Source organism: Trichomycterus rosablanca, chromosome 14, assembly GCF_030014385.1.
Source record: "Trichomycterus rosablanca isolate fTriRos1 chromosome 14, fTriRos1.hap1, whole genome shotgun sequence".
In the NCBI taxonomy this organism is placed as follows: Eukaryota; Metazoa; Chordata; class Actinopteri; order Siluriformes; family Trichomycteridae; genus Trichomycterus; species Trichomycterus rosablanca.
In genome coordinates, this window is record NC_086001.1 from 8,559,697 (window position 1) to 8,585,440 (window position 25,744).

At 39.3% G+C, this 25,744-nt stretch overlaps 1 protein-coding gene across 1 annotated transcript in view; it reads left to right on the forward strand.

The window, feature by feature from the left end:
- slit1a (slit homolog 1a (Drosophila)) overlaps positions 1–25,744 on the forward strand; it is a 156,967-nt gene that overhangs the window by 102,155 nt on the left and 29,068 nt on the right. The window contains exons 10-17 of the mRNA XM_063008184.1: positions 6,154–6,225; positions 9,755–9,826; positions 10,056–10,127; positions 10,338–10,481; positions 14,265–14,428; positions 16,528–16,551; positions 24,452–24,596; positions 25,603–25,677. Coding sequence (XP_062864254.1) covers positions 6,154–6,225; positions 9,755–9,826; positions 10,056–10,127; positions 10,338–10,481; positions 14,265–14,428; positions 16,528–16,551; positions 24,452–24,596; positions 25,603–25,677 — 768 coding nt within the window. The remainder of the gene's footprint in view (positions 1–6,153; positions 6,226–9,754; positions 9,827–10,055; positions 10,128–10,337; positions 10,482–14,264; positions 14,429–16,527; positions 16,552–24,451; positions 24,597–25,602; positions 25,678–25,744) is intronic.

A 25,744-nucleotide genomic window follows, 5' to 3' on the forward strand; every position in this document is an offset into this window, starting at 1 on the left:
TGACATATTACCGCACCGCTCAAGCTGAGCGCTGAACAAAGCGACTGTTTATAGTTAATTAGAAATTAAATAAATAAATTTTTTTTTAAACAAACTGAACACGTCAAGTTTAAGGGTACAAATTTCTCGACGAAGGGCATTGAGTTTCAAAGATTTTGATTTTAGGGGACGTTGAGTTACAAGGTATCACTGTACGTATAAAGATATTATTAATATCTGTTTAAATAATTATCACTATATTTATTAATATCCAGTCTCCTGATGGACTCATGATGGGTTTTATTTTCATGATAGTAAGTTTTGGATCACTGTCCTGTTGACTTTTACTCGACTGTCACCTTTGCTGCTTTATTTGCTGTCATATGGGGCTTTTGCTTTGACTTTTTGACAAATTTTTTGACACATATTAGAAAGGTGGTAATAATGTTATGCCTGATCGGTGTATATATATAACTCTATTTATTAAGAATTTTAAAAACAAATTACATAGTCACCTCCCCATGCATTTTTGCCAGCGTCGTACCAACATTTTTAATGGCATCAGCAAAAAATGTTTTTGGTTGAGCGTGTAGCCACTGATGCGCCGCTGCTTTCACACCATCACATGAAAATTATCTTCCTTTTAAAGCTTCTCTGAGTGGTCCAAAAAGGCGGAAATCAGATGGCGCTAAATCTGGACTATAAGCTCTCTCTCAGTCTTTCAGACACGACCAATTACTACTCCTAACGTCCTCACTGCTTCTAATGAAAATATAAAAGTGCAGAAACTTTTAGAAGATCCCTCATATTATGGCCTATATACATATTAATCTGACGTTTCCATACAGAAATGATTACCTAGCCGGCTAAGATGAGCTTGCTAGATTATAGACAAGCTGTCATCAAAGGACAGTTTTTAATAAGCTGATTGAATAATAATTTAAATTATTTTCCCAAGTTTATGAATTGAAAGTGACAGTTAAAATCTGAAACTCTTTACGTGCCGTATTTCAGTAAACGCTAAGAGACAGTTGTGGTTCCTTATAAGACTTTACCAATTATCCTTCCACCCATATTGTTTCAGTTCTTCCAGAATCTTTTCGCCTTTTCTTTTATAAGATCAGCTTCAATTACAGACGTGACCACGCTTAGTCATAGCCTCATTACAAATTGCAGGCCGAGCAGTCATTATTTCTTCTTTCTGCTTTGGACTTACTTGGAGTGTGTTTACTGCAGACTGGTTTCAAATGGGAGGCTAGTTTTTGTAGTCTGATCTTACTTACTTTCATAAAGAACTAAAAAACTCTTTTTTTTTTTTAGTAGGAGCATTCGGTTTCATTATCCAGTCTCTTATTATGCTTTCTGACGGTCACAGTCTCATGATTGAGGTGATGGCATTGCACGCTATCACATCAGGCCAAATCAGGTGTGAATACCTAATGCTGCTGCTGCCTATTCATCCAAACTGATGAATGCACAAATGCATTGATTATTCAGCCCTGATTATTCTATTCTCTTGTGGGTTGTTTTGTATGAGTCTCTCTTTTTTTCTGGGTTTGATTGGATGCCCCGGCGTGACTCGCGCGCCGTGTGGATGGAGTAATCAATCCTGTCACGTAGTCTTTGTGGCAGGTTTGTCTCTGACCCTTAATCAATTTCAATCTGGCTTTGTCTGAGCTTCCATATTCATCACCTGAGCTCTACATCATGACAAAGCTTCAGTCACTGCATATTGATTTTAGGGAAGATTGGGCTTGCAGTTTGTGGAATGATGGGTAGCACTTTCTTTTTTCTCTATCTGTCTTCAGTTGAGTAGTAAAGCCTGGGTTCTGCATTAGCAGAAGTGCCAACCAAAACAAAGCTGAGATGTTCATCACTGGCCGGTTTATCACAAAGGTCTTTTTGTTCTGGTTACTGGTTTTACTTTGCTTTCAGGATAGTAGGGATTCTTTGTAATATGGATTCAACAAGCTTCAGGTATCTGCTGCAAATCTTCATTTTTTATGTGATTCTTCTGTTTTGTTTGTTATATCCCAATGTCGTATTTTGAAATTCATTGACCATTTAAGTCCATTGGATGCATGACCACATTGGAAGTAGCTTTTAGAAGGTAAATCGTGACCACATGGTCAACAAAAATACTCAATTGTACCATAAAAATGATGCTTGAATGGAATTAATGGACCCTGTATATGCTGGGAACACATCCCAAACACCATAACTCTACAGCCACCAGAGTGAACAGGTTGATTCCTATGGATTTATATTGTGTATGCAAAATCCTCATCCTGTTATAATATCATTTGGATGTTGCAGCAGAAATTAAGATTTGTTAGACCAGACAGTGATTTTGTAATCTTTAACAGTACAGATTTAGTGGGTGTGTTCCCCCTTTGCCTCATATTCCAGTTTTCAGCTGACAGAAGTGAAGTCCATTTTTTCTGCTATTGTAGGCCATTCGTCTCAAGGTTGGGTGCTGTTTTACTGATTACTGATGTTGTTATAAATGGTATAATTGATTGTATTATTATTTTTAACAAGGTATTTTTGCCTGTAGAACTGCTGCTTACTGGGTGGTTTTAGCACCATTCTGGGTACTACTCTAGACTATGTTGAACATAAAAATCCATCGAGGAAATCCGCAAGTTCTAAAACAGTCAACCTATACCATGTGACCATGTGTTTTTTAAGTAGTCCAGTTTAACTGCACTTATTTCCTGTTCCAATAATATGGAAGATCAAAAAGAAAATCCAACCTGTCACATTTTATTAAGTAGGGTGCATGAGGAGATGATAAGATCTAATCTGAAATGTAATAAAACATAGGCCCACTATAAATTAGACGTTTCTGAACAATGGGTGACACCATCTGCCGTGTCTGCACCGAAAATGTCCAGAACTCACTACAGACTTTATCACAGACTGGACTGAATAATCAAGAACTCCAGACCATGTACACCCTTTCATGGAAACGGTATTCCCTGATGGCTGAGGCTCTTCCAGCAGGATAATGCACCCTGACACAAAGCAAAAATGGTTTGAGGAGCACAACAATGACTTTGAGGTGTTGACTTGGCCTCCAAGTTCCCCAGATCTCAATCCAATCGAGCATCTGTGGGATGTGCTGGACAGACAAGTCCAATCCATGGAGGCCCCACCTCACAACTTAAAGGAGTTAAAGGATCTGCTGCTAACATCTTGGTGGCAGATACCACAGCACACCTTCAGGGGTCTAGTGGAGTCCATGTCTTGACGGGTCAGGGCTGTTTTGGCAGCAAAAGTGAGACCAACACAATATTAGGAAGGTGGTCATAATGTTATGCCTGATCGGTGTAGTTTAAATTAATTTTGTGTTTGTATGGTTTGTGTAAATCCTATTCGATGGAGGTCCCTGCTGAGTCTAGATCCTCTCAAGGTTTCTACCTGTAATTTTAGGGGAGTTTTTCCTTGCCTACTGTCACCCTTGGCATGCTCAACAGGGGTTTTTTGTCTGTCGGTCCTGGATTCTGCAAAGTTGCTTTGAGACAATGTCTATTGTAGAAGTGCTATATAAATAAATTTGACTTAACTTGAATTTGCAGTCAAGCAAGTTTTATAGTGTCATTGGGATTTACATGCTGCTGTGCTTCTTTGGTCTAATTTTTCCCTCACTGACCACACATTTACTACCAACCTGTAAGGGTTAAATGCCAATAAATATAAAAGAAACTTCCCAATGGACCAACTTTAACAAGAACACATTGTTTAAAAAGTGTATATAAATAGATGTGATGTAATAATTGTAGCGTTCTACCACACAAGTCTTAAATTATAACAATAATCCAACACCCCTTGCAGAATGTGGTCATAGTGCTGAGTTCTAGAAGTGAAATTAAGTCTAACATGCACAAAATTAATATGGACATGAAGGCTGGAGAACAAAAAAAAACTGTCTGAAGAGTGCTCTAAAGTACGACCGCCACAGGAATGTGTGTAGTTATATCCTGTGGGCTGGAACAGCTGCCATGCATGGAATTTAAATCACATTGCTATGATTCCCACTGTAACAGCAACTTTGAAGTGGAGGAGCTTGCTTAAATGAAAACGATGCAAATTGACCTCCAATGCCACCAGTGTTATTCCATTAAACATATCAATAAGCTGCGATCCTCAATGAAAGCCCTAATTTGAAGGAAACCACAGTCGACTTGCCCTTCCATCAATGAGACTAATGTGCGGTGCTTATGCATGCAAGCGGAGGCGGATTTGTCTACACCGACGTCTACGAGGTCACTTCACAGCTTTCAGAAATGCCCTTTTTAATAAGGCTTAAGAAGGTTTGAGTCTCTGGGCTTGCTGCAGAGGTGAAATGTGCGATCGTTATGTGAAAGCCCCTTAAGACTGAAAAAAGTGGGCCAGCATGTGCAGTCACTAATAGGGCTGGAGAAATAAACCTTTATTGCGATCATGGGCTTTTTCCAGCCCAGCTGATGCTGATTAGGGCCGGCCGATTTCTTAAAAGCTGTGAACTCTTAAACGGGATTGTGACACTTGATTAATAACAGTCCAAAAGAGTCTGAATCTGAGCCTCTAACCTGTTGACTCGAGCAGAAATAATTAGCCAAAAGAAAAGTATGAATATGATTTTGTTTAGTCTAGAATTCATGTTAAGCTTAAGTGTGTAATAAGATACCAGTTCAGGTGAGATGAAAGCCATAGAGGCCGATCCTAAACCTGAGACTCCACAAGATTGATGGTGAGATCAGATGTGGTGTGGCTTAATACTAACTCCCATAATAGGTTTCTGTAATGTAAAAACAGGTCAGAACGATTTGAGGTCTAAGATGTTGCCAGCGCTGTAGCAATTTGGACAATTTCACATACCTGAGATTTAAATAAACTCAGCGATGCTAAATCCAAACCTTTACTGGTCACACCACATTTCCTTTTACCCACGTTGATCCCCAGTTTCTCAATTCTCCTGAGCCGTTTGAAATGTTGTCATAATTAGATGGAAAAAAAGAAGAATGTTGGCTGACGGTTGGGGGAAACCACAGGCAGGTGCTTATTTGCCAAGTGCAAGTGTTTCTGCAGTAAGATTGAGTCACTTTGGCAACACACTAAGGTAATGTGGTTCAGACCATTCCACAAGCTTAACAATTGACTTAGTCAGTTAACAAGGAGGCTCTTGACGGATATTAGCCACTGTGCTTTTAATGCCCAACTCCAAATAACAACTGTAGGCGAAATACTAGCAAGAACTAGCATTTTGTCAATTGTGTGTAGGTGGTGGATTATTCTGGTGGACTGCAGTGACACTGACATGGTAATGGTGTGTTAGTGTGTGTTGTGCTGGTATGAGTGGATCAGACACAGCAGCACTGCATCCTGTGACCACTGATGAAGGTCTAGAAGATGACCAACTCAAACAGCAACAATAGATGAGCGATCATCTCTGACTTTACATCTACAAGGTGGACCAACTAGGTAGGAGTGTCTAATAGAGTGGACAGTGAGTGGACACGGTATTTAAAAACTCCAGCAGTGCTGCTGTGTCTGATCCACTCATACCAGCACAACACACACTAACACACCACCACCATGTCATTGTCACTGCAGTGCTAAGAATGATCCACCACCTAAATAATACCTGCTCTGTGGTGGTTCCGTGGGGGTCCTGACCACTGAAGAACAGGGTGAAAGCAAGCTAAAAAAGTATGTAGAGAAACAGATGGACTACAGTCAGTAATTGTAGAACTACAAAGTGGCTTCTATATGGTAAGTAGAGCTGATAAAATGGACAGTGTGTATACTGTAGAAACAAGAAGGTGGTTTGGAGCAGAAAGGGTTAAGGGTCATGCTCAAGGGCCCAACAGTGGTTGCATGGCTGAGCTGGGATTCGAACTAGGCTACATTTACTTATTCAGAGTGTAATTTTCTCTACTGCCCTATTGGAGAGATGCCATACAAAAGTTAATTGTGTATAGTGACAATTAAGATTCTATTCTAATCTAATTACTAGCAATTGAGGGATTTTCCTAATTATTACTGTCACCAGCACAATAACATAAATATGATCTAGGGTAAGAATAACAAAAAGCACCCCGATGATTACTCAATAACTACCTGGTGTCTGCATGTCAATGAGCTTTGTTGACATTCCGATCTTCTAACTTTGTCCTTCTTCTTCCACAGACGACTGGAACAAAATGGCATTAAGTCTGTCCCACCAGGAGCATTTTCACCCTATAAGAAGCTGCGCAGAATGTAAGTCTATGGTCTTCAACATTACATAAAAAAACTGTTAAAAATTAACCATTTTTATTAGTAATAAGTATTAGTATTTCTTTATTTTGAGGCACTTATGTTAAAAACATTATCTGCAATGCAACAGATCTTGCACCAATGCATATTCCAACTGAATAATCAAGCAGTACTCCACTCAAATGATGATTTTTCCATATTTCCCCATGATTTTTATTAACATACTGTAAAAAAGAACAAAATATTGGTATTTCATATTTTCCAAACCAGAGACTTCAGCTCCAACCCTATATCAAACATGAAACCTACAGATCAACCAGTAGCTTCCATTCTAGCCCTAGATAAATGAAGTGTTTGAGAAATTTGGCACATCTAAATGAGGAAATGAGCACTCACTGTCTTGGAAGGCACGTCGTATAGTAGTGCCAGACTGTCAAAATAAAATGAAAACAAGACATAGCAGGCAAAGTTAAGATTGCCCTTTGTTGCACAACATTTTTCTTACAAGTGTCAGCAATGCAGGATCTGAGCAGCCGCAACTATTTAAGAAATTTGTAAAGTTGGTCACATTTTACTGGCACTTTAAATCTTTTCAATTAAAATGACCTTTCTAGCAAAAATTGTGACTGGTAAATAATTCATTTTAGTTAGGATACACCATATACATCACCATAGCAAACATGGCAAAACAACTGTACTACCTTAAAAGACTTTTTCTAGAGAGTCGTCTCAAATTTCCACAGTTGGCTCCTTAGTTGACCATTTACTGGACTGCTGGAACTACAAAGCAATTTAAAACAGGACAAATGAATTGTCATATATGTCATATATGGGGAGAGGGTATCGAAAGTATTGTTTTGGCTCTAAAGAACCTATATCATTATTGTTAAAAATGATACAAATGATTGGTTCTGTTGCTCTAAGGCAGTGGTCCCCAACTACGAAGCCGCGGACCGGTACCTGTTCGTGGGTAATTTATTACCAGGCTGCACAGAAAGAATAAATAATTAGAGATTGCTACAAGATCAATTAAATTTCCAAAACTCTTCAGGTCTTATTGTCTCCAATCACCACTAGGTGGGAGCAGCGTCTCGTTGCTTAGGATTCACACTGATTTTCCATTCTATAGTTTTTTTTATAGCTATTTTAAATCCTGAAATTATATCTTATATGAAACTGGTCCGTGATGCAAAAAAGGTACCGCTGCTCTAAGGTATCTGTAGTACCACATTAAATTAATATTGAATCCTGCTATTGAGTTTGAAGTTTGTAGTTTCCTTTCCTTAAAGTCTGTGTGCTAAGTTTATAAATATAGTCATTAAGCCTTAAACTTCAGTTTCTTAATTAAAACAATTCTACTGCCTGCTATTTTATGCTTTGCTATGCTAATAAACGCTTAAGCTCTACAATTATGCTACCTAGCAGTCCATAACCCACAATTATTGGTGAATGTAAGTCGTAACAGCATTAGATAAACTAAATACAATTATAGTCTCATTAGTTCATTCATTAATGTAGTTCTCTAATGTAGTTAACATTTTAAGGGTTTTGGTATTGACATTTCTGAATTTGGTAGCAACTCACTGAAAAGAACTCTGGGAGCCAAAAATAATGCATCGGTTTTTTGCTTTTTGGTTTTTTTATCCAGGGCTCCTCTAGCTTAGCCAGCCGGTCAGTCAGGCAAAAACATTGTAGAGATCATATTTTACATGTTAATGCTACTGAACAATTTCTTCTTATTAACTATAATAAGTTACAACAGTAAGCACTTAACACACCATAAATTGTGGCCAGTGGGTTAACCATTCATGAGAGTAAAGAATTACAAATGGAGGACTAAAGACTTCAGCATTTCTCAATGGCCACGCTGACCTTAAGCAGCAGCCAGATCCACAAAACCTCTGACTTTGCCTTGTTTTGGCCCCCAAATAGCAGGCGTGGGAAGGCAAAACTCTCGCTGTTTGAGCTGCCATACACTTGTACTTCAGTAATGCGGTGGCCCAGTGACCGAACAAGTCTTGCCACTGCTTGACCTGCTAGTAAAAATAACACACACGTTTCCCTGACCTCATGATGTCTGCTTTCTCAGCTGTTCTATTCGCTGTCAAAGCTCTTGAACAGGCTGGAAGAGTTCGAAGGGTGGTAAAAAATGGGTTCAGGTTTAGGACCTTCTGTCTTTTGATTTCACATCCCAATCATGATTGGCTTTCTCTTTTCTCTTGACCAGATCTTTGATTCTTAGCCTTTAGAGGTAGTTGATCAAAGATCATTAGTATGGTGCAGATATGTAGTTTGCACAGAGGAGCTTTGCAAAATTGATAACCCTGATTATGGCATATTATGTAGGTCTGTAGGATGTTCATTTAATCAACAAGCTAAAAGCCAGTAAATAGCCTAACCCTATAAAATGCTGCAAATCTGGAGTCCATCAACAGCTAGAAAAGACTTAGGAGGTATGCCAGAGTTGCTTAACCTGTGGCCGAAGGTTTGACCTTCACCGCTATAGAGTAGGCCTATTTGTCCTTGGCATTAGGGCAAGTGTATGGCCCTAAATGTTGCCTTTTTGCCCCTACTGTAACCCCATGTATCCAAGCTAAGAAAGTTCCCTTTAAAAACACCCTTGCTTTGCTATGTTTTAGCATTTATTTTATGTTCTGTAAACCCTGAAAGACCCTGAACCCTGAAAGGTAAAGCAAGAAATGTGGGGATCTGCTTACAAATTACACATTCTACCAACAAATAATGACCCTAAGTTGGGGCTCATTAGATGTCACTGCACATTTCCAGTGTTGACATTTCATCTGTTTTAACAGCTGACGAGTTACATAATCAGGCTTCAGGAGCCCCTTCAATGTTTAGGTCCCCAAACAAATTGCCTTGTCTGTCCTACAGATATGCTACTGGTTATTGATTCTAATTCCAGTGATCAACCTAAATAAAAAGCACAGATTTGCTAAGAAGTTTCTACTTTAATACTACACCCATTTAATTGGCATATGAGTTACTGATGTTGTTAGTTAAAGGATCATAATGGGGAAACTCTAGACTAACCCCTCAGATGTAGGTGGTATCCTTGCTTTCCAGTGCTGTCGAATGCCTTGTTCCCTTCTTAGAAAATCTCAGCAGTCCTTAGTCTTCCAGAATGCTCACAGCACCAAGAATGCCCGCTGTGGTTTTGAAAAAAACAGCCATAAACCTGTAGAGTCAATCCAATATAGCAGGAAAAGCCCCATGCCTTGTACCTCACCACCTCCACCACAGGATAGAAAGGTTAAGCCAGGCAGTGGCCGTGGCCCGGGCTCCTCTAAGCTCAACCAGTCTGGGAACGGTTCCCTGTTGGCTGCCACGTAACCGAAGGAAGACTGTCCAGACCTGTCAGTGGCAAATTTTGTGCAGACAGTCACTTGTGACTGATGTTCTGTTAGTGAGAACTAGGGCAAAAAGACCATGTCTGACTTCTGCTTCTCATTTGCTTTCTTTCTGTTGTGCCTTCTTTCTTATTCTTGGACACGTTTTTTTGCTCCATTCACAGAGACCTAAGCAACAACCAGATCTCGGAGATTGCTCCTGATGCCTTCCAAGGCCTGCGTTCACTCAACTCTTTGTAAGTGTGTGTAGCTTGTCAAAATGTTTTTGTGTACAACCGAAAGACAGTGAATCGGATGAAGCCTGTGATGTTTTTCAGGGAGTAAACAATTGAACTCATCCAGAGTCCAGGCATGACAGCTTGAAACGTTTGCTTAAAATATCCGTACCAGATGTCTAACTGGTTTAGGGTTTGTCCTGCATCTTAGCATCTCAGCGAAAAAATAAATGCTTTCTCTGACCCCCAGGGTGCTGTACGGGAATAAGATCACAGAGTTGCCCAAAGGAGTGTTCGACGGGCTCTATGCTCTTCAGTTGCTGTAAGTTTGACAAGATCTTGAAGTCTTTTTTTAGAACATGGTTGTGGTGCGATAAGCATAATATCGCATGTGTATTAAATCAGTGTAACTCGATGCCATCTATTTTACAAGCGTAATAGAAAACAGTGTTCGTGCTTAGTCCTGGTCGACCTGAACTCATCAATCTATGTCTCCCGGTTTGTTCTGTCTTGTGTCTTCTCTCCCTGCCAGACTTCTGAATGCCAATAAGATCCACTGTGTCCGTGCTAACACGTTCCAGGATTTGCAGAATCTTTCCTTGCTGTCTCTGTATGACAATAAGATCCAGACTTTGGCCAAAGGTACCTTCGCCTCGCTGCGTGCCATTCAGACTCTGTAAGTACTTGTATTATCTGCTGAAAAGCTTTTGTCTGGGCATCTGATGTTCCCACATCACCTCACCTCACCGGCAGTTGATTTAGGCAATCTCACACATCTCACACAATTCTAGACAATTCTATCTGAGGACTACACAACAAAAAAATAGAAGATTGTATTATAGTGTCACAAAAAAGTTTGTGAACCCTTTAGAATGAACCTAATGTCTGCATAAAGCAGTCTTAATGGAGTTATAAAATCTTGCCTAAGCAGCATTGTGATGGCACCGTGGTAAAGCACGCTAGCCCATCAATGCTGACATCTCGATTGGCTCACCCAACCTCAATTACGACCTCTGCTGGCTGCTCGATGGCACCTGCATAATGAGACAGGGGATAATGGGGATCAATTCGTGACTCTGGTTACTGCACATATTAGTTACAACCCTCTTTGGTCAGGATTGTAGGTCTGCAGCAGTAAAATTGAAAATACCACTCAGGTAATTGGATATGACTAAATTGGAAGGAAAACTGGGGGATGTGAATGCATGAAGAATCTTGCCTAAAACCAGTAACAAGTTGTAACAATCCAATCCAGACTGGTAAAAAGTATGTGAACCACTGAGATGCAGTTTGACACGTAATTAGGAGATTTTTTCCTCTGTATTTACAAATGGTAGCCAAGAATTAGTTGATGTGAACCATGTCCCAGTCAAAACAGATTTCTGAGGACCTTGATATTGCAGATGTGTGTAAAACTGAAGAGGGCTACAAGTGGAGGATATTTAGTAAGGTTTCTTTTTTCTTTAGTAGTCCTACTGCAAAAATCACATCAGGAGCACAGTGTGCAAAAATGGTCTACAAGAACCTAATTTATTAAATATTTTTTAAAAATTATTTTTAAAGAATTTAAAACATTATTGCACATCTAAAATTTACAAAACACTTGGATAATTCACAACATTTCTGGGGAAAAAAAGACAACATTTAAACCTCATCCCACCTGTGAAGCATGGTGAAGGAGGCATCATAATGTTCATGATATCCAAGAAATCTAAAATCAAAGAAATTAAACTTAAATTCCTCCCCAGCACCATACAAGTGTTATCAGCAGCTTGAGAAAACATTGCTTAATCAGACAGAACTGTTATCACTAATGATGGATAAAGATTATACCACATTTTATCTTATTTAGACACGTTTACACCTTTTTTGCAAATATTTATTCCATTTTGTAATGGTCCTTTCAACTCCTGATGGGCAAACAAAGCATATTCATGCAACATATTTGCCCAGCTAGCTCAAGTGTCCTTTCCCAAACTTGTTTTTGCCCTACTGTTGCCACAAAAGATGTAAAGGCAGATTTTGTTTACACCTGTAACCTTATACTGTATAACAACACACAAGTGAAGTATGAATGTACAATGTGTCATAAATCATCAGGCTATATGTAATTCTATCTTTCTGGGGACTTTCAACAATAGACTTTCAGTCTCATAGCTTTTATAACTGCTTAGCAATGCATGGAAAATAAAAACTGATATTCCTAAGCCCACACACTTTGAAATAGTTTTTTTAAATAGATTTTGACCTGTGTCTTTTTAATTGTGTACTGTTATAGTTTTAACAATGATGCGGAACTGAGCGGTCATTCAAGGTGGCGTCATACAAACTGTGTCCACACGACTGCACAAGAACCCAAATATGGTTTGCTTTGCTAACACAAACATGCCAAGACAGCTAGTAAAGCAGACAACATGGCATTTGCGAAAGACAGTAAGACAGTACAAATAATATTTAGATTCATATTCAGACTGAATTATGAGGAGCAGTTTTAAAATAAACTTGACTCCCCCCCCCCCCCCCCCCCCCCCCAGTCCCCCCTTCCTTGCCTACTTTTAGGCATTGTTCTGTATTTAGACCCATAGCTTATATGACCACAGCTATGGTTGGTGCCTCGCTAGTATTATAGCATTCCCAGCTACTGTATGTCCCTTGTTTCAACTTCTGGGCAACATGTGGCGAATAAACAACTACTTAACAGTTCCTGGAGCTCCTGTTAGGGAATGCTAAAACTGCCTGGTCATGCTTTGTCTGGACATACAGAAGTTTCTGAATTGCTGTATTTTTAACCAACGCCTGACGACTGTCATCTTTATACACAAACCAAGCCTTCTTCTACAATTAAAAACTTTAATGCAGTGTAAATTCCAGATAAAGAAGTAAAGAAGCCTCACTTATGTCTTATTTTCTTCAAAAAACACTGTTAATGCAGCAGATCATTTAATCCTAAATGGGTACACATGGAATGAGGCGGCTTCAAAAAGTTTCCTCACTTTTTTTTTTTTTAACTCTGTCATGGATTCAGCCCTTCTGTGTTCCCTGAGCAGGTTCATTGTCTACGTGCACTTGGTGTCTCCAGCCAACACCCCTTTTTTGATTGGTCCCCTTCTAATCACCCACAGACATATAAGGAGGCAGCTGTGGAGGGCTCATTGGAGATTATTTTGTTTTTTTCCCCAATGCCACGTCCAGTCATGCCAAGCCAAGCTAATTCTGTCAGTCAGTCTGTCATGTCTTGTCCCTGTCTCTCTGTCCAAGTCTGTCCTGTCTCTTCATTGAGTTCTAGTTTGTCTAGTCATGCGTTGGGAAAAAGCCGAAATAGTCTCCAATGAGTCACTTGTTTACACAGTCACCTTCCGATGCATTTTTCCAGAGCCGTACCAACTTTTTAATGCCATCAGTAAAAAATGTTTTAGGTTGAGCGTGTAGTCACTGATGCAGCGCTGCTTTCACATCATCACATGAAAATCTTCTTTCCCTTAAACCTTTAGTGGTCAAAAAGGTGGAAATCGGATGGCGCTAAATTCAGACTATAAGCGTCTCTGTCTCTCGGACACGACCGATTATTACTCCTCCCGCCCTCACCATTTCCAAACAAAATAAACTTTTTAAAGATGCCTTGTAGTTTGAATCTTTGCAGAATTATATAATAATAAAGGAAAAATAATTGTTACTGTTCTCCTTTGGGTTAAGTACATTTTGGGTTATTACTACATTAAGAAATGTGAATTATACTTCAATATATTTCACTAAAATAATTACTGTTACGTTAATAGTTAATAAACTATGAAATTATACATTATTAAATTGTCTGGGATTTAAAAATTGGGGACCAACTTTATTTTTCAGACAAAATGACGCTGCTTCCAAACTGCTCCCTTCCTATTAAATAGTATGTAGTGATCAGTGCACTAGTTAAAGTGTTAGTACTCACTATGTAGTATACTATGTAGTAATAATGAGAAGATTATTATTTATTATACAAACATATACACATGTACAGTACAATGACATTTTTTTTTTGCATATCCTTGTTTAAAAGCTGGGGTCCGAGTGCAGAGTCAACCATTGTTTGATGTCTGTAGAGCAGACAGGGGCTTACTCTTGAGTAAGGCTAAGGGCCTTACTCAGGAGCCCAACAGTGGCTTAGCAGAGGCTGGATTTGTACTGACAATCTTCAGATTGATAGCCCAAAGGCTACCACTGTCCCAATGTGTTAATGTAATGTGACGTGTAATAAATGAATTATATAAATAGGAAATGTTCTGACTATGAGCTGAGACTGCTGGTAAATTCTTGGGATACTGGACATTTAAACTGATGAACTAAGTATGTAACAACAAAAACAAGCTTTTTGGTTAAGACAGGAATAAACAATGCTAGTATAATTTCCTGTGTCTTAAAGGTGGTGTTTGTCTCAATGCTAATGTTTTTGCTTGTTGTCATTTGCTTACTACAGTCACCTGGCCCAGAACCCATTCATCTGTGACTGTAACCTGAAGTGGCTGGCCGACTACCTCCGTGCCAACCCTATCGAAACAAGCGGGGCACGTTGCGCCAGCCCCCGCCGCCTGGCTAACAAGCGGATAGGCCAGATAAAGAGCAAAAAGTTCCGCTGTTCGGGTAAGCTGGCTTTTTAAAATTTTTTAAACTATTCTTGCTGTTCATCTGCATTGAATCCATCTCATCTGCCTTATCATCATGCGTTTCATGGTTGCTGTCATTGCTAAAGTGCAAAAAACTCATCTACCTTTTGTGGTTGGGGTCCTACACAAAGACATCCCTACAGGATCTAATGTTGAGCTCTCCTTTACTGATATGATTTGCACATTAGCATTCTGGGTTTTTTAAATAAGCTTTTATAAGTGAACATTCCAGGATTGAGTTTCTCACACAGGTACACACCCAAACACATGTTCCCAGTGCCTTCCTTCTGGCCTCAACAACTTGGAAATGGGTGAACACCACAGCTTAGCAACCTGGCACGTAGTTCCCCAGTGGTTTTTCTAACAACCGTCTAATCCAGTCTGAATGTGCCCATCCCTGTTAAAGCGGGCTTAGACTGGAGCAGCTGCCAAACATGCTCTTATTTATGGTGCAGACATCCACAGGCCTGTACTCCCTAAAGCCTGAGGATCAGTCTATTAGCTTTCTCTGGATTTGTTTAGAGTTGGTATAAAAGACAGTATTAAGCTTGTTAATGGTTGAAAGTACCATAATTTGGTTTTGTTCCAGGTACACAGTAAGGTTACTGTTATTTAATGTCTCTGGTTTAGTGCTGCTGCTGGTGCAGTGGTCGTTTTTTTTTTGGTTATTGAATGGGTTATTTCAATAATGCAAAAGCCACAACAATGCGATGTAAGCTTACCTTGTTTTTAGTTTTGCATTTTTCCCAATTTCCCCCCTAATACAGTCATATCCAATTCACCAATTGCATTACGCTTCCCCTCTACTGATGTTGTGCAGTAGTACTGTAGCCGACTGCATCTTTTTGGCTCAGTCTTGCACATGGAGAGTCATGCACTGATCTCCATTATCCCTTACCTCTGGCGTAGGCGCCATCGATCAGCCAGTAGAGGTATGAGGAATCCTGTCCAGCATCCAACCCTGACAGACGAGCCAATCAATGTCTGTATAGATAGATAGATAGATAGATAGATAGATAGATAGATAGATAGATAGATAGATAGATAGATAGATAGATAGATAGATAGATAGATAGATAGATAGATAGATAGATAGATAGATAGATAGAAATTAAAAGGAAATTAAAGCCCCAGTAGCATAATACAAGAAGTAATTAATAGTACAAAACAAAAAAAAAGCAAACAGAAAAAACTAGAACTGAGTCTTTCTTGTAATTTACATAACTTACATAAAGTGAATAACTGGTAACTGTAATGATGCATGAGGTATAGTTTCAGTGTAAAGATTGAATAGTAATTAAATTATTAAATAGTAAAGTGACATGTGACAATATTGCACAATGAAGCCAATATAGCCATATATATATAGGCGCCCAGTCTGCCGGTAGCAGAGCTGACATTTGAACGATGTAAGCATACTTATGCCTGCTGTCAAAATAATAACCATACCAGTTCAACATTAATGGAAGGCAGGTATTCAAGCCCTTTTGTTTACATTTAATAAGCTTTCGATTGATTTATCCTCTATATATAATATACACACAATGTCTTTTAATTTATTTATTAATATAATACAAGAGAACAGAAAAAGGAAAGAAGAATATATGTAGATGTTATAACAATAAATTAATGTCTATATTCTGCATTAATACCCCACCATTATTGAGATACGGCTTTAAATCGGCTGGTCGGGCTTCTACACAGAGGATCAAGGATGGCCAAAGCCCTGCGATAGATTGGTGCCCTGTCCAAGCTATTTCTGCCTTACACCCAGTGTTTCCCAGTAAACCCGGGCCCGCCATGACCTTTGCCAGGATAAAGCGGTTGATGACAATTAATTGTTTTTTTTTTATTTATCATAAAAATTTACATTGGGAAGATTTTCCACAATCTTGGTGAGAGTAAGAGCCAACATAGAGCCAACTCAAGACATTTAACAAGAACGATGGCATCATGGTAGTACAAAAGAATTTGACAAGCTGAATTTGCTGCTGCCTCCACCTCTGTCCTGGTCTAATTCATCCATGTGACTGCTCTTACTGATGTCATTGCTTTCTCCTTCTGTCTCCATCACAGCCAAAGAGCAGTACACCGTTCCAGGTGAGTGAGCTTCAACATTGCTTTTCTATTGTATCGCTTTCTATATCTACCTCTATCTGTTTCACACTGGCTTCCCCATCACGGCTGCTTTAAAGACATTCATTCAGTAATAACTTCTTATGTAATGCTTGGGATTGTTTGGGTTTTTTTTGTCATCAAGTCTGGATGTGTTCTTAAAAGAGCAAAGGTGCCTGGAAGGAAGGAAGGAAGGAAGGAAGGAAGGAAGGGAGGGAGGAAGGGAGGAAGGGAGGGAGGGAAGGATGTGCAAAGCCTAGATCTTTTGGAAAACCATACAGAGAGGCGCTGTTGCTTGTGAGTTGCTGCATCTCAGATCTCATACTTTCAAAACTAATGATAAAATGTTTAAATATTAAAGCCCCATCAGTGGTGTACAATCAAACATTATGTATATAGCTTATAGACATATAGATTATCATACCTTCAGCTGAGTCATAACCATATCTCTCTATGAGCCAATCTAAAGCCAGTCTCTGAAGCAGCATTCATGTATAGCATAGTAATCATGGGCCCAACATAAAATATAAAAGTGTGATATTACATGTCACAGACCAGTAATACAGTATGGAGGGAAAGATGGGCAGTATACAAGTCAGAATACAAGAATTTAGATTACATATATTTATAATACAAAAAGAGTTTGTAGCCGCTCAGGTGGCTCAGCGGAAAAATACGCTAGCACACCAGAGCTGGGATTTCGAATACATCGAATTGAATCTCAGCTCTGCCATCTGGCTGGAATAATGCTGATCAGGGTGTGGCTCTCTGTGCACAAGGCTGGTCTGCATATGAACTCGCCTTGTGCAGGTGAAAATTCGGCTACTGCACACGTGTCGGAGGTCAGTTTGCTCTCCTCAATCGGAGCGGTGGTCAGCACCAGTAGAGAGAAAGCATAACTCAATTGGGTAAAAATTGGACGCACTAAAAAATCGGGAGAAAAAGGGAGAAAATGCATAAAAAATTTATTTATTCCAACATATGGTTTGAACAGTCAATATTCAGAATAGAGCTCATTTGTGATTATTGTTTTATTTAATTCCTTATTGTTTAAAAAATTTAGACATTTTAAACCAACTAATACAAAAGTGATGCTTTGGTTGTGTAATATTTCCCTGTGTGCTCAACATTAACTAATAGATTAAAGTGTTAAGTAAAGGGACCATGTGAGAAAATTTGGATGAAAATCTGTGAGTGGCTCTTTTCCATACGGTGCTCCAGCCAGGCTGTTAAACTATAGTCTTGATCTGCATGAGCTGCACATTTAAAAGAGACATTCGATCACTTTACATGTGTTAAGGGACGTACAGAACGTGCTAACCCGTCCCCTTTCAGGCTGGAAGCTGTTGTGCAATAGTGAAGGCTCATTTTAAGCATAGGAGTTGCATTTTGACTTGTGTAATCGCATGTGACAAGTCCGCTGGTGCATTATTCCGACCATTAAATATTCCGACAAAACATCTTCAGAATAAAGCCAGAGTAAGTTTCAGTGGAGTAATTTCTAAATAAAAATGTAGCTTGTGTGCCAGAATGAGGAGATTCATATCTGAAGATGTTTCCAGATCCCTTCAACAAAGCATTTTGTATTATAAGGAGCAGTCATATGAGTTAAATGAAGAGCTGACTTGGGAATTTAAGCACTGGAAGGATCAAAGAGATACTTTAGATAGATAAATTCATGCATTATCTGTCTTCTTCAGGTACTAATAAAAAAACTAAACGTGGCTCAGTCCCGTCCTGCTGTACTTTTTTTATTGAATGAATAATAGGAAACCATAAGTCATAGATAAAGTATGTCCCAAAGCTTTGCACTGCTCAAACAAAGACATATATAAAACACCTTTGTGGACAATATCGCTGTATCAACTCGCTATTTTGCTTTTCTCTTCTTCTAACTCAATCCCCTCCCCCCAAAAAAAGTTAAAGTGCCCCAGGAAAGCTGAAATGATCTGCACAGATGAGCAATTTGCCACCCATCCTCATTCCCCCGGGAAGAAGAATCAAAGAGCTCAGCCGACTTTATTGTTTCCTGTGATTTTTTTGTCATTACCCTGCCAGGAAATGTTGTTTCCAGCAGCCACAACAAAACAGTCATCATTAGCGAGGCTGCACTTCCTGAATCCGAGCAGGAACTCGTGCAAGGAACTTTCTCTGTTCTTATCAGAATCTGCAGACTTGGAAAACCATTCAGCTCATTGTAGTACTTTGATATTTATTTTATTCTGAGGTTGCCAGTTTCAAACATAGTGAGGTACATTTAGCGATGGAAGGACAGGCGGAGGGGGGAGGGAGGAAGGAAGGAAGGCTAAAATGTGCAAAGTCTAGATCTTTTGGAAAACCATACAGAGAGGTGCTGTTGCTTGTGAGTTGCTGCATGCCAAATCTCATACTTACTAAACTGCAATGATCAAATGTTTAAATAGTAAATCCCCATTAATGGTGAACAATCTAAATATATATATATATATATATATATATATATATATATATATATATACAGTACAGGCCAAAAGTTTGGACACACCAGCCAAAAGTTTGGACACACCTTCTCTTCAATGTTTTTTCTTGATTATTTTTATTTTCTACATTGTAGATTAATACTGAAGACATCCAAACTATGAAGAATTATGTAGTGAACCAAAAAGTGTTAAACAAACCAAAATATGTTTTATATTTTACCAACTCTACCTCTGCACAACCCAACTGATGGTCTCAAACACATTAAAAAAGCAACAAATTCCAAAAATTCACTCTAGACAAGGCACAAACATTCATTGAAAACCATTCCAGGTGGAAACCTAATAAAGCTGGTTGAGAAAATGTCAAAGAGTGTGCAAATCTGTCATTAAAGCAAAAGATGGCTACTTTGAAGAATCTAAAATATAAAACATATTCTGGTTTGTTTAACACTTTTTTGTTTACTACATAATTCCATATGTGTTCCTTCATAGTTTGGATGTCTTTAGTATTAATCTACAATGTAGAAAATTAAAAAAAATTAAGAGAAACCACAGGAATGAGAAGGTGTGTCCAAACTTTTGGCTTGTACTATATAGCCATAATCAAACCTTCAGCTGGGTCATAACCATATCTCTCTATGGTCTAAAACCATAGAGTCTTTTGAAGCAGCACTAATGCATTACTGTACAGTATAGTATTCTTCCCGTGTCCGTGTGGGTTTCCTCCGGGTGCCCCGGTTTCAAACTTAGTGAGGTACTTTTTGCAATCGAAGCGTTTCTATTATGTCAAATCAAAAGAAAAAATTAAAATGTTTATAAAGTTAATAATACATGCTCTACTTTTTTTAGATGTTCAAAATGTAAGCTGTTTTTATACTATTACAAGCATAAATACCCCCTCTCTTTGTGAGGTCTATCGATACGATGTAGACTGTCCATAAAATGAATCATTAAGGCAGCAATGAGCACCAAACACTCTTTATGCATTAAAGACTTTATTTAATAAAATGCGAAGAAATGCAAAACTACATCCACACTGCCCAGGTCAGGCTGTCCGTATAAGCTAAAATGACTTTTGTCAGAATGGCTAGTGTGACCATTAACTGATTTCACTCAGTGGCTGTAAACTAAAACCAATGTTTACAGATCAAAGATGTTACACCAAAAGAACTTTATTGTGCTGTGAGATGTCTAAATGAATAAAAATATTATTGCTTACAAAACCTCTTAGGTAGACTCCCCAACTTAATGAAACATTTTGGCTTAAATTCTTATTTTATTCAGTTGTAAAATCTGCCAAAATCAGCCAAGAAACATCATGCCTAGTGTAACCCTGTGGTGGTACCATACTGTTATGGGGATGCTTTTTAGCAACAGTCACTAGCAGTCTGAATGGGTTTGATAGAATAATTAATAGTGCGCTATACAGTGAGATCCAATGCCCCAAAATGTTGGGCAAATCTTAATTAAGACTTCCAAGTAGATTGCCAAAGGTGGCTTTACTAATTAGAAAAAGAAGAATGCCTTTATGTGTCATATATACATATACACAAGTACAGTACAATGGAATTGTTCTTTCGCATAGCTTAGCTTGTTTGGAACCTGGGGAAAGATCACAGGGTCAGCCACTGTACGGCGCCCCTGGAGCAGACAGGGCTAAGCACCTTGCTCAAGGGTCCAACAGTGGCTGCATAGCAGAGGCTGGATTTGAAGCGACAATCTTCCAATTGATAACCCAAAGCTCTATCCACTAGGCTACCACCAGCTCTGCTATTGGCAGGCTGGGCACCCACTCGATCAAAGTTTCATCCGTTGGGTTGGATACCGAAGTGGACTACTGCATAACTGCTGCAATCATGACCTCTGCTGGCTGTTCAATGGCGCCTACATAGATACGAGTGATAATGGATATCAGTGTGTGACTCCACATGCGAGACTGAGCCCCATATGAACTCGCCTCAGCGACTGCACACGTCAAAGGGTGTGTGTGTTAGTTACGGCTCTCCTCGCTCATATGTGGAACTCGAGCAGCAGAGATGAAGTGAAATGCAATCGCATAATTGAATATGACTAGATTAGGAGGGAAAAAATGCAACGTCGACATTTTTGTATGAATGCATCGTCAACATTTCAGATTACAGTTGTGCCAATCATTTATATGGAAAAGAGGGTTAGAAACTTCTCAGTCAAACAAATCCAGTCATTTTATACCAGTGGTTGGTGCCACAAATTAGCGCCTGAAGGTTATTTGATGCTGTTGTTCTCCTGTAGAACCCTGTGCTCACCTCTAATTCATTCCAGAGCTGCACTGTTCCCCATTCAAAATTCCTTTAAACAGAATTTGCGGTTTCGCCCCCATCCAGGATTTCAGTTAAACAACAAATTAGTTTTAAACTTTTCATCAAACAGATCGGTCTGTGGAGAGCAAGCAAGGACTTTTTCTCCCACACGCTATACTCAGGCTTGTTAACAGCTACCCACGGCCGCGGCGAGGGCAACAACAGCGCGCTATCCAACCGAAACCCGCTAAGGCTTACGCTCTAAGTGCTTTTGAGTGGAATTTGTGTGCTTAATTATTGAGGGCCTATTGTATAACCAGCTTTAAGCACTTTGCCGTATTTGCTCTCTTCTTGCCATGTCCAAAACGGTAAAAGAAAGGACTACGGCTAATGTTAATGTTCTCTAGACAAAATAATCACACTCTTGATTTGGAAACCCAGATCCCAGACATTCGGAGTCTATTTATATTTATTCATGAAACAGTTCTCACACAGACCTGCCCGAGCCAAACCGCCGGCCTTTCACACCACAATGCAAAGGCAGCAGGAAACCTTGACTGGGAAACACATCGTCCGCCGGCAGGTCCTGATAGATGAGTCGCTGCAGGCAACCCAACACTCAGTGAGTGAGCAGAAAACATTCGAATGAACTTGCTGGTCTTGTGATTATCCTGTGTATAAAACAGAGCTCAGTCCAAGAATGTACAGCATTATTTGGACAGGATTAGTCTTACGTGGGAAAACAGGGTTATGAAATTATAACCAGAGTATGTCAGTGATTTTATTCCTGTCTAAATCTATCAGGTGTGATTTCTATGTTGAGAACCTCTGGTAATAAATATCCTGCGCACACTGACATGTTGGTAAAGATTTCGTTAGACCACGTAGGAACGTGGTTTTCCTAAGTATGCAGAAAATCTAGGAAGCCATTGTGTATTATATTCACTCCAAACCAACAGAAACTGGAACCGAGTTGTGGCCAGTTTCATGGATTTGAAAGTAATTGTTAGATCAGCAACCTTTGCAGGCTTGAGGCCACATAGTCTGCGTTTATATGATAGCATGCAATCTACTAATTACCAAACCATCATGAAAACTACACTACAACAAGCACTCATGATAAAGGTCAGAGCCATCGGTCAGCAATTTAAACACTATGGGTCTGTCTGAAAGCCTAATGAGCTCTTCACATAGACGCTCTCCTGAGAAGAAGGTTGTCTTAATTCTTAGATTCCTCTAAATGCTGCCTACTGAGGGGACTTAATTCTAAATGATATTCTGACTGAATAACAAGGAAGCATCTAATGCTTTTTTTATGGGTAAAGGCAATCCTAGCATTACAAATTATAGAAGCATATAGAAGATGTAGTCCATCTGTTTCTCTACATACTTTTTTAGCCTGCTTTTACCCTGTTCTTCAATTGCCAGGACCCCCACAGGACCACCACAGAGCAGGTATTATTTAGGTGGTGGATCATTCTCAGCACTGCAGTGACACTGACATGGTGGTGGTGTGTTAGTGTGTGTTGTGCTGGTATGAGTGGATAAGACACAGCAGCGCTGCTGGAGTTTTTGAATACCAAGTCCACTCACTGTCCACTCTATTAGACACTCCTACCTAGTTGGTCCACCTTGTTGATGTAAAGTCAGAGACGATCGCTCATCTATTGCTGCTGTTTGAGTTGGTCATCTTCTAGACCTTCATCAGTGGTCACAGGACGCTGCCCACGGGGTGCTATTGGCTGGATATTTTTGGTTGGTGGACTATTCTCAGTGAGGTGTTTAAAAACTCCAGCAGCGCTGCTCTGTCTGATCCACTCATACCAGCACAACACACACTAACACACCACCACCATGTCAGTGTCACTGCAGTGCTGAGAATGATCCACCACCTAAATAATACCTGCTCTGTGGTGGTCCTGGGAGAGTCCTGACCATTAAAGAACAGCATGAAAGGGGGCTAACAAAGTATGTAGAGAAACAGATGGACTACATTCAGTAATTGTAGAACTACAAAGTGCTTCTATATGATGAGTGGAGCTGATAAAATGTACAGTGAGTGTAGAAACAAGGAGGTGGTTTAATCACTGATCGCTAAGTAGCACGTCTAAATAATCTGCCTTATAAATTTGATGCCTTATGAGTTCCTAGGTAGGCAGTAGGCAGCAGGCAGCTCACTAGGTGTTCAAACAGACCCTATATGACCAAACATGTAGACATCTGAAACAGTTATAACATCTATACCAGCTATAACAGTCACCACTCTGCTTGAAAAGCTTTCACTGCATGTCCATTAAGTTAAATGAGGATTTGGATGAAAGGGTCTGGCTTACAATTGACATTTCAGTTTATAGTTTAACACAGATGAGGTCAGGGAGTTCTTGCTCACCAAACCCATCATACCACGTCTCTCTGGACCTTGTTTTGTGGACTAATATAGGGTCTTCTATAAAGAATTGTTGCCACAAAGCTGGATGCTCATGATTTATTTTAAATAGTACATTTTATACATCTGTTAGTAATGCGTGTGACTTAAAAAATGGAACTCAAGCATTTGAAGGGTTGTCCACATATTTTTGGCACTATAGTGTTTTATACAGGTGTGTAATAGAATAGAATGCCTTTATTTGTCAAATGTACATGCACAGGTGTACAGCACAACAATTTTTTTTTGCATATTCCAGCATGTTTGGAAGCAGCCATTGTATGGCATCCGTGGAGCCGAAACAGTTAAGGGCCTTGCTCAAGGGCCAAATAGTGGCTGCATTGCAGAGCTAGGATTTAAGCTCTCAACCTTTCATTTGATAGGCCAAAGCTCTACCCACTAGGCTACCACTGTCCCTATTATAGAAATAATAATAAAATTTATAAAGTGCCTTCTTAATCTCCACAAGGAAGAGTTGTTGGTGTTATAATGTTACTTCTGCTTATTCCTCAGCATTATTAATGTTCACAATAATACAGGGAGCTCCTAATTCATGCAACGTGGTCTCAGATGTTCTCTATTAACGTAACTTAGCAGACACATCCAGATAACGTATCCCATCTGAATACTGCTTAAGAAACCTGGAATCCTAGAAAACTCTTGGTCAAAAGGATCATGTTCACGAGCTTTTGGATTAAGATTCTTGATCTGTATTCCTTCAGGCACAGAGGACACCAGGCTGAACAACGAGTGCAACAATGAGCCTACCTGCCCGGCCAAGTGCCGCTGCGAGTCCAACGTGGTGGACTGCTCCAATCTACGGCTTACCAAGATCCCTGAGCACATTCCAGCCTCTACCTCAGAACTGTAAGCATTTCTGCATGACCGGAAACCTTAAATCAGGGCTATTCGTCTTTGCTAACAGCACCAAATTGGAAAATCATGTGGGGTACACAAGCTTAGCTGGAACGCGTTTAACAAATGGCTATTACTCAGAATTAGTCCAAAGTATGTCACAATATGCTTGGTTTTTAAAAAATGAACAATTGTTCAATTTTATTTTATAGATTCTGCTGTACATTCACTGTAAACAAGTTTTAGAGATGCTGTGGCTAAACAAAAAAAAAGTAGAAAGAAGAAAAACTCGAACAAAATTCAACAGATTTTCCATTTTTATTAATATTTTTATTACTTAAAAAAATGAGAATGTAAATTGTAAAAATGTCATTTTTTAATCATTATTTTTGTTATTTTTTATTACCTGTGGCCATTAGCTTTGTTGGCTAACAGCAACTCAGACAGGCAAGGCAGATTGTCAGCAAAGACTATTGCCACTGGGCAAGGCAATGAGAATGGCAGGTTTCATGCATGATCAGGCCTTAAAGGAGCTACTGAAAATAAATGAATAAATGATGAACCAAACCAAGTATGGTTAATAATTGTGTTCGTATACCATCCAATTCTATGAATTAATAAAATGAACTCACAGCCTTATGTGGGTCTCTAAAAAAATTAATAAAAAAATCACAGAATTCTGGTTGAGTTGGCATACCCACCCTTTTCTTACCAACATTTTGGGGATATTTTCATCTTTTGAAACTCCAGTACCACTAGCATGTCTACTTCTCTTTCCTGTACATGATGGATCTCCAGTGGCCAAACCTTGTGCCTCAGTTTAGGATGTGGTTTTCTGCAGTCATGATTGCTGAAAGCTTAAACACTCATCTTTATTCAGAAGAGACTCTGAATAAAGGTTTGTGTGGGATTTACCTCACCAAAAGTGCCTGATTGTTTTAACAGGACCTCTGGTGATAATTGCCTTTCCTTGTTAATATTCTTATCTCCTGTTCTGACCTTGTTTCTGTCCCTGAAGCCGTCTGAACAACAACGAGATCACGTCTCTGGAGGCCACCGGCGCATTCAAGTCTCTGACGCAGCTGAAAAAAATGTAGGTACTAAACCCAGACATGCAGTCATGCATATGATTTAAAGATGATCTACAAAAGGTTTTCTGA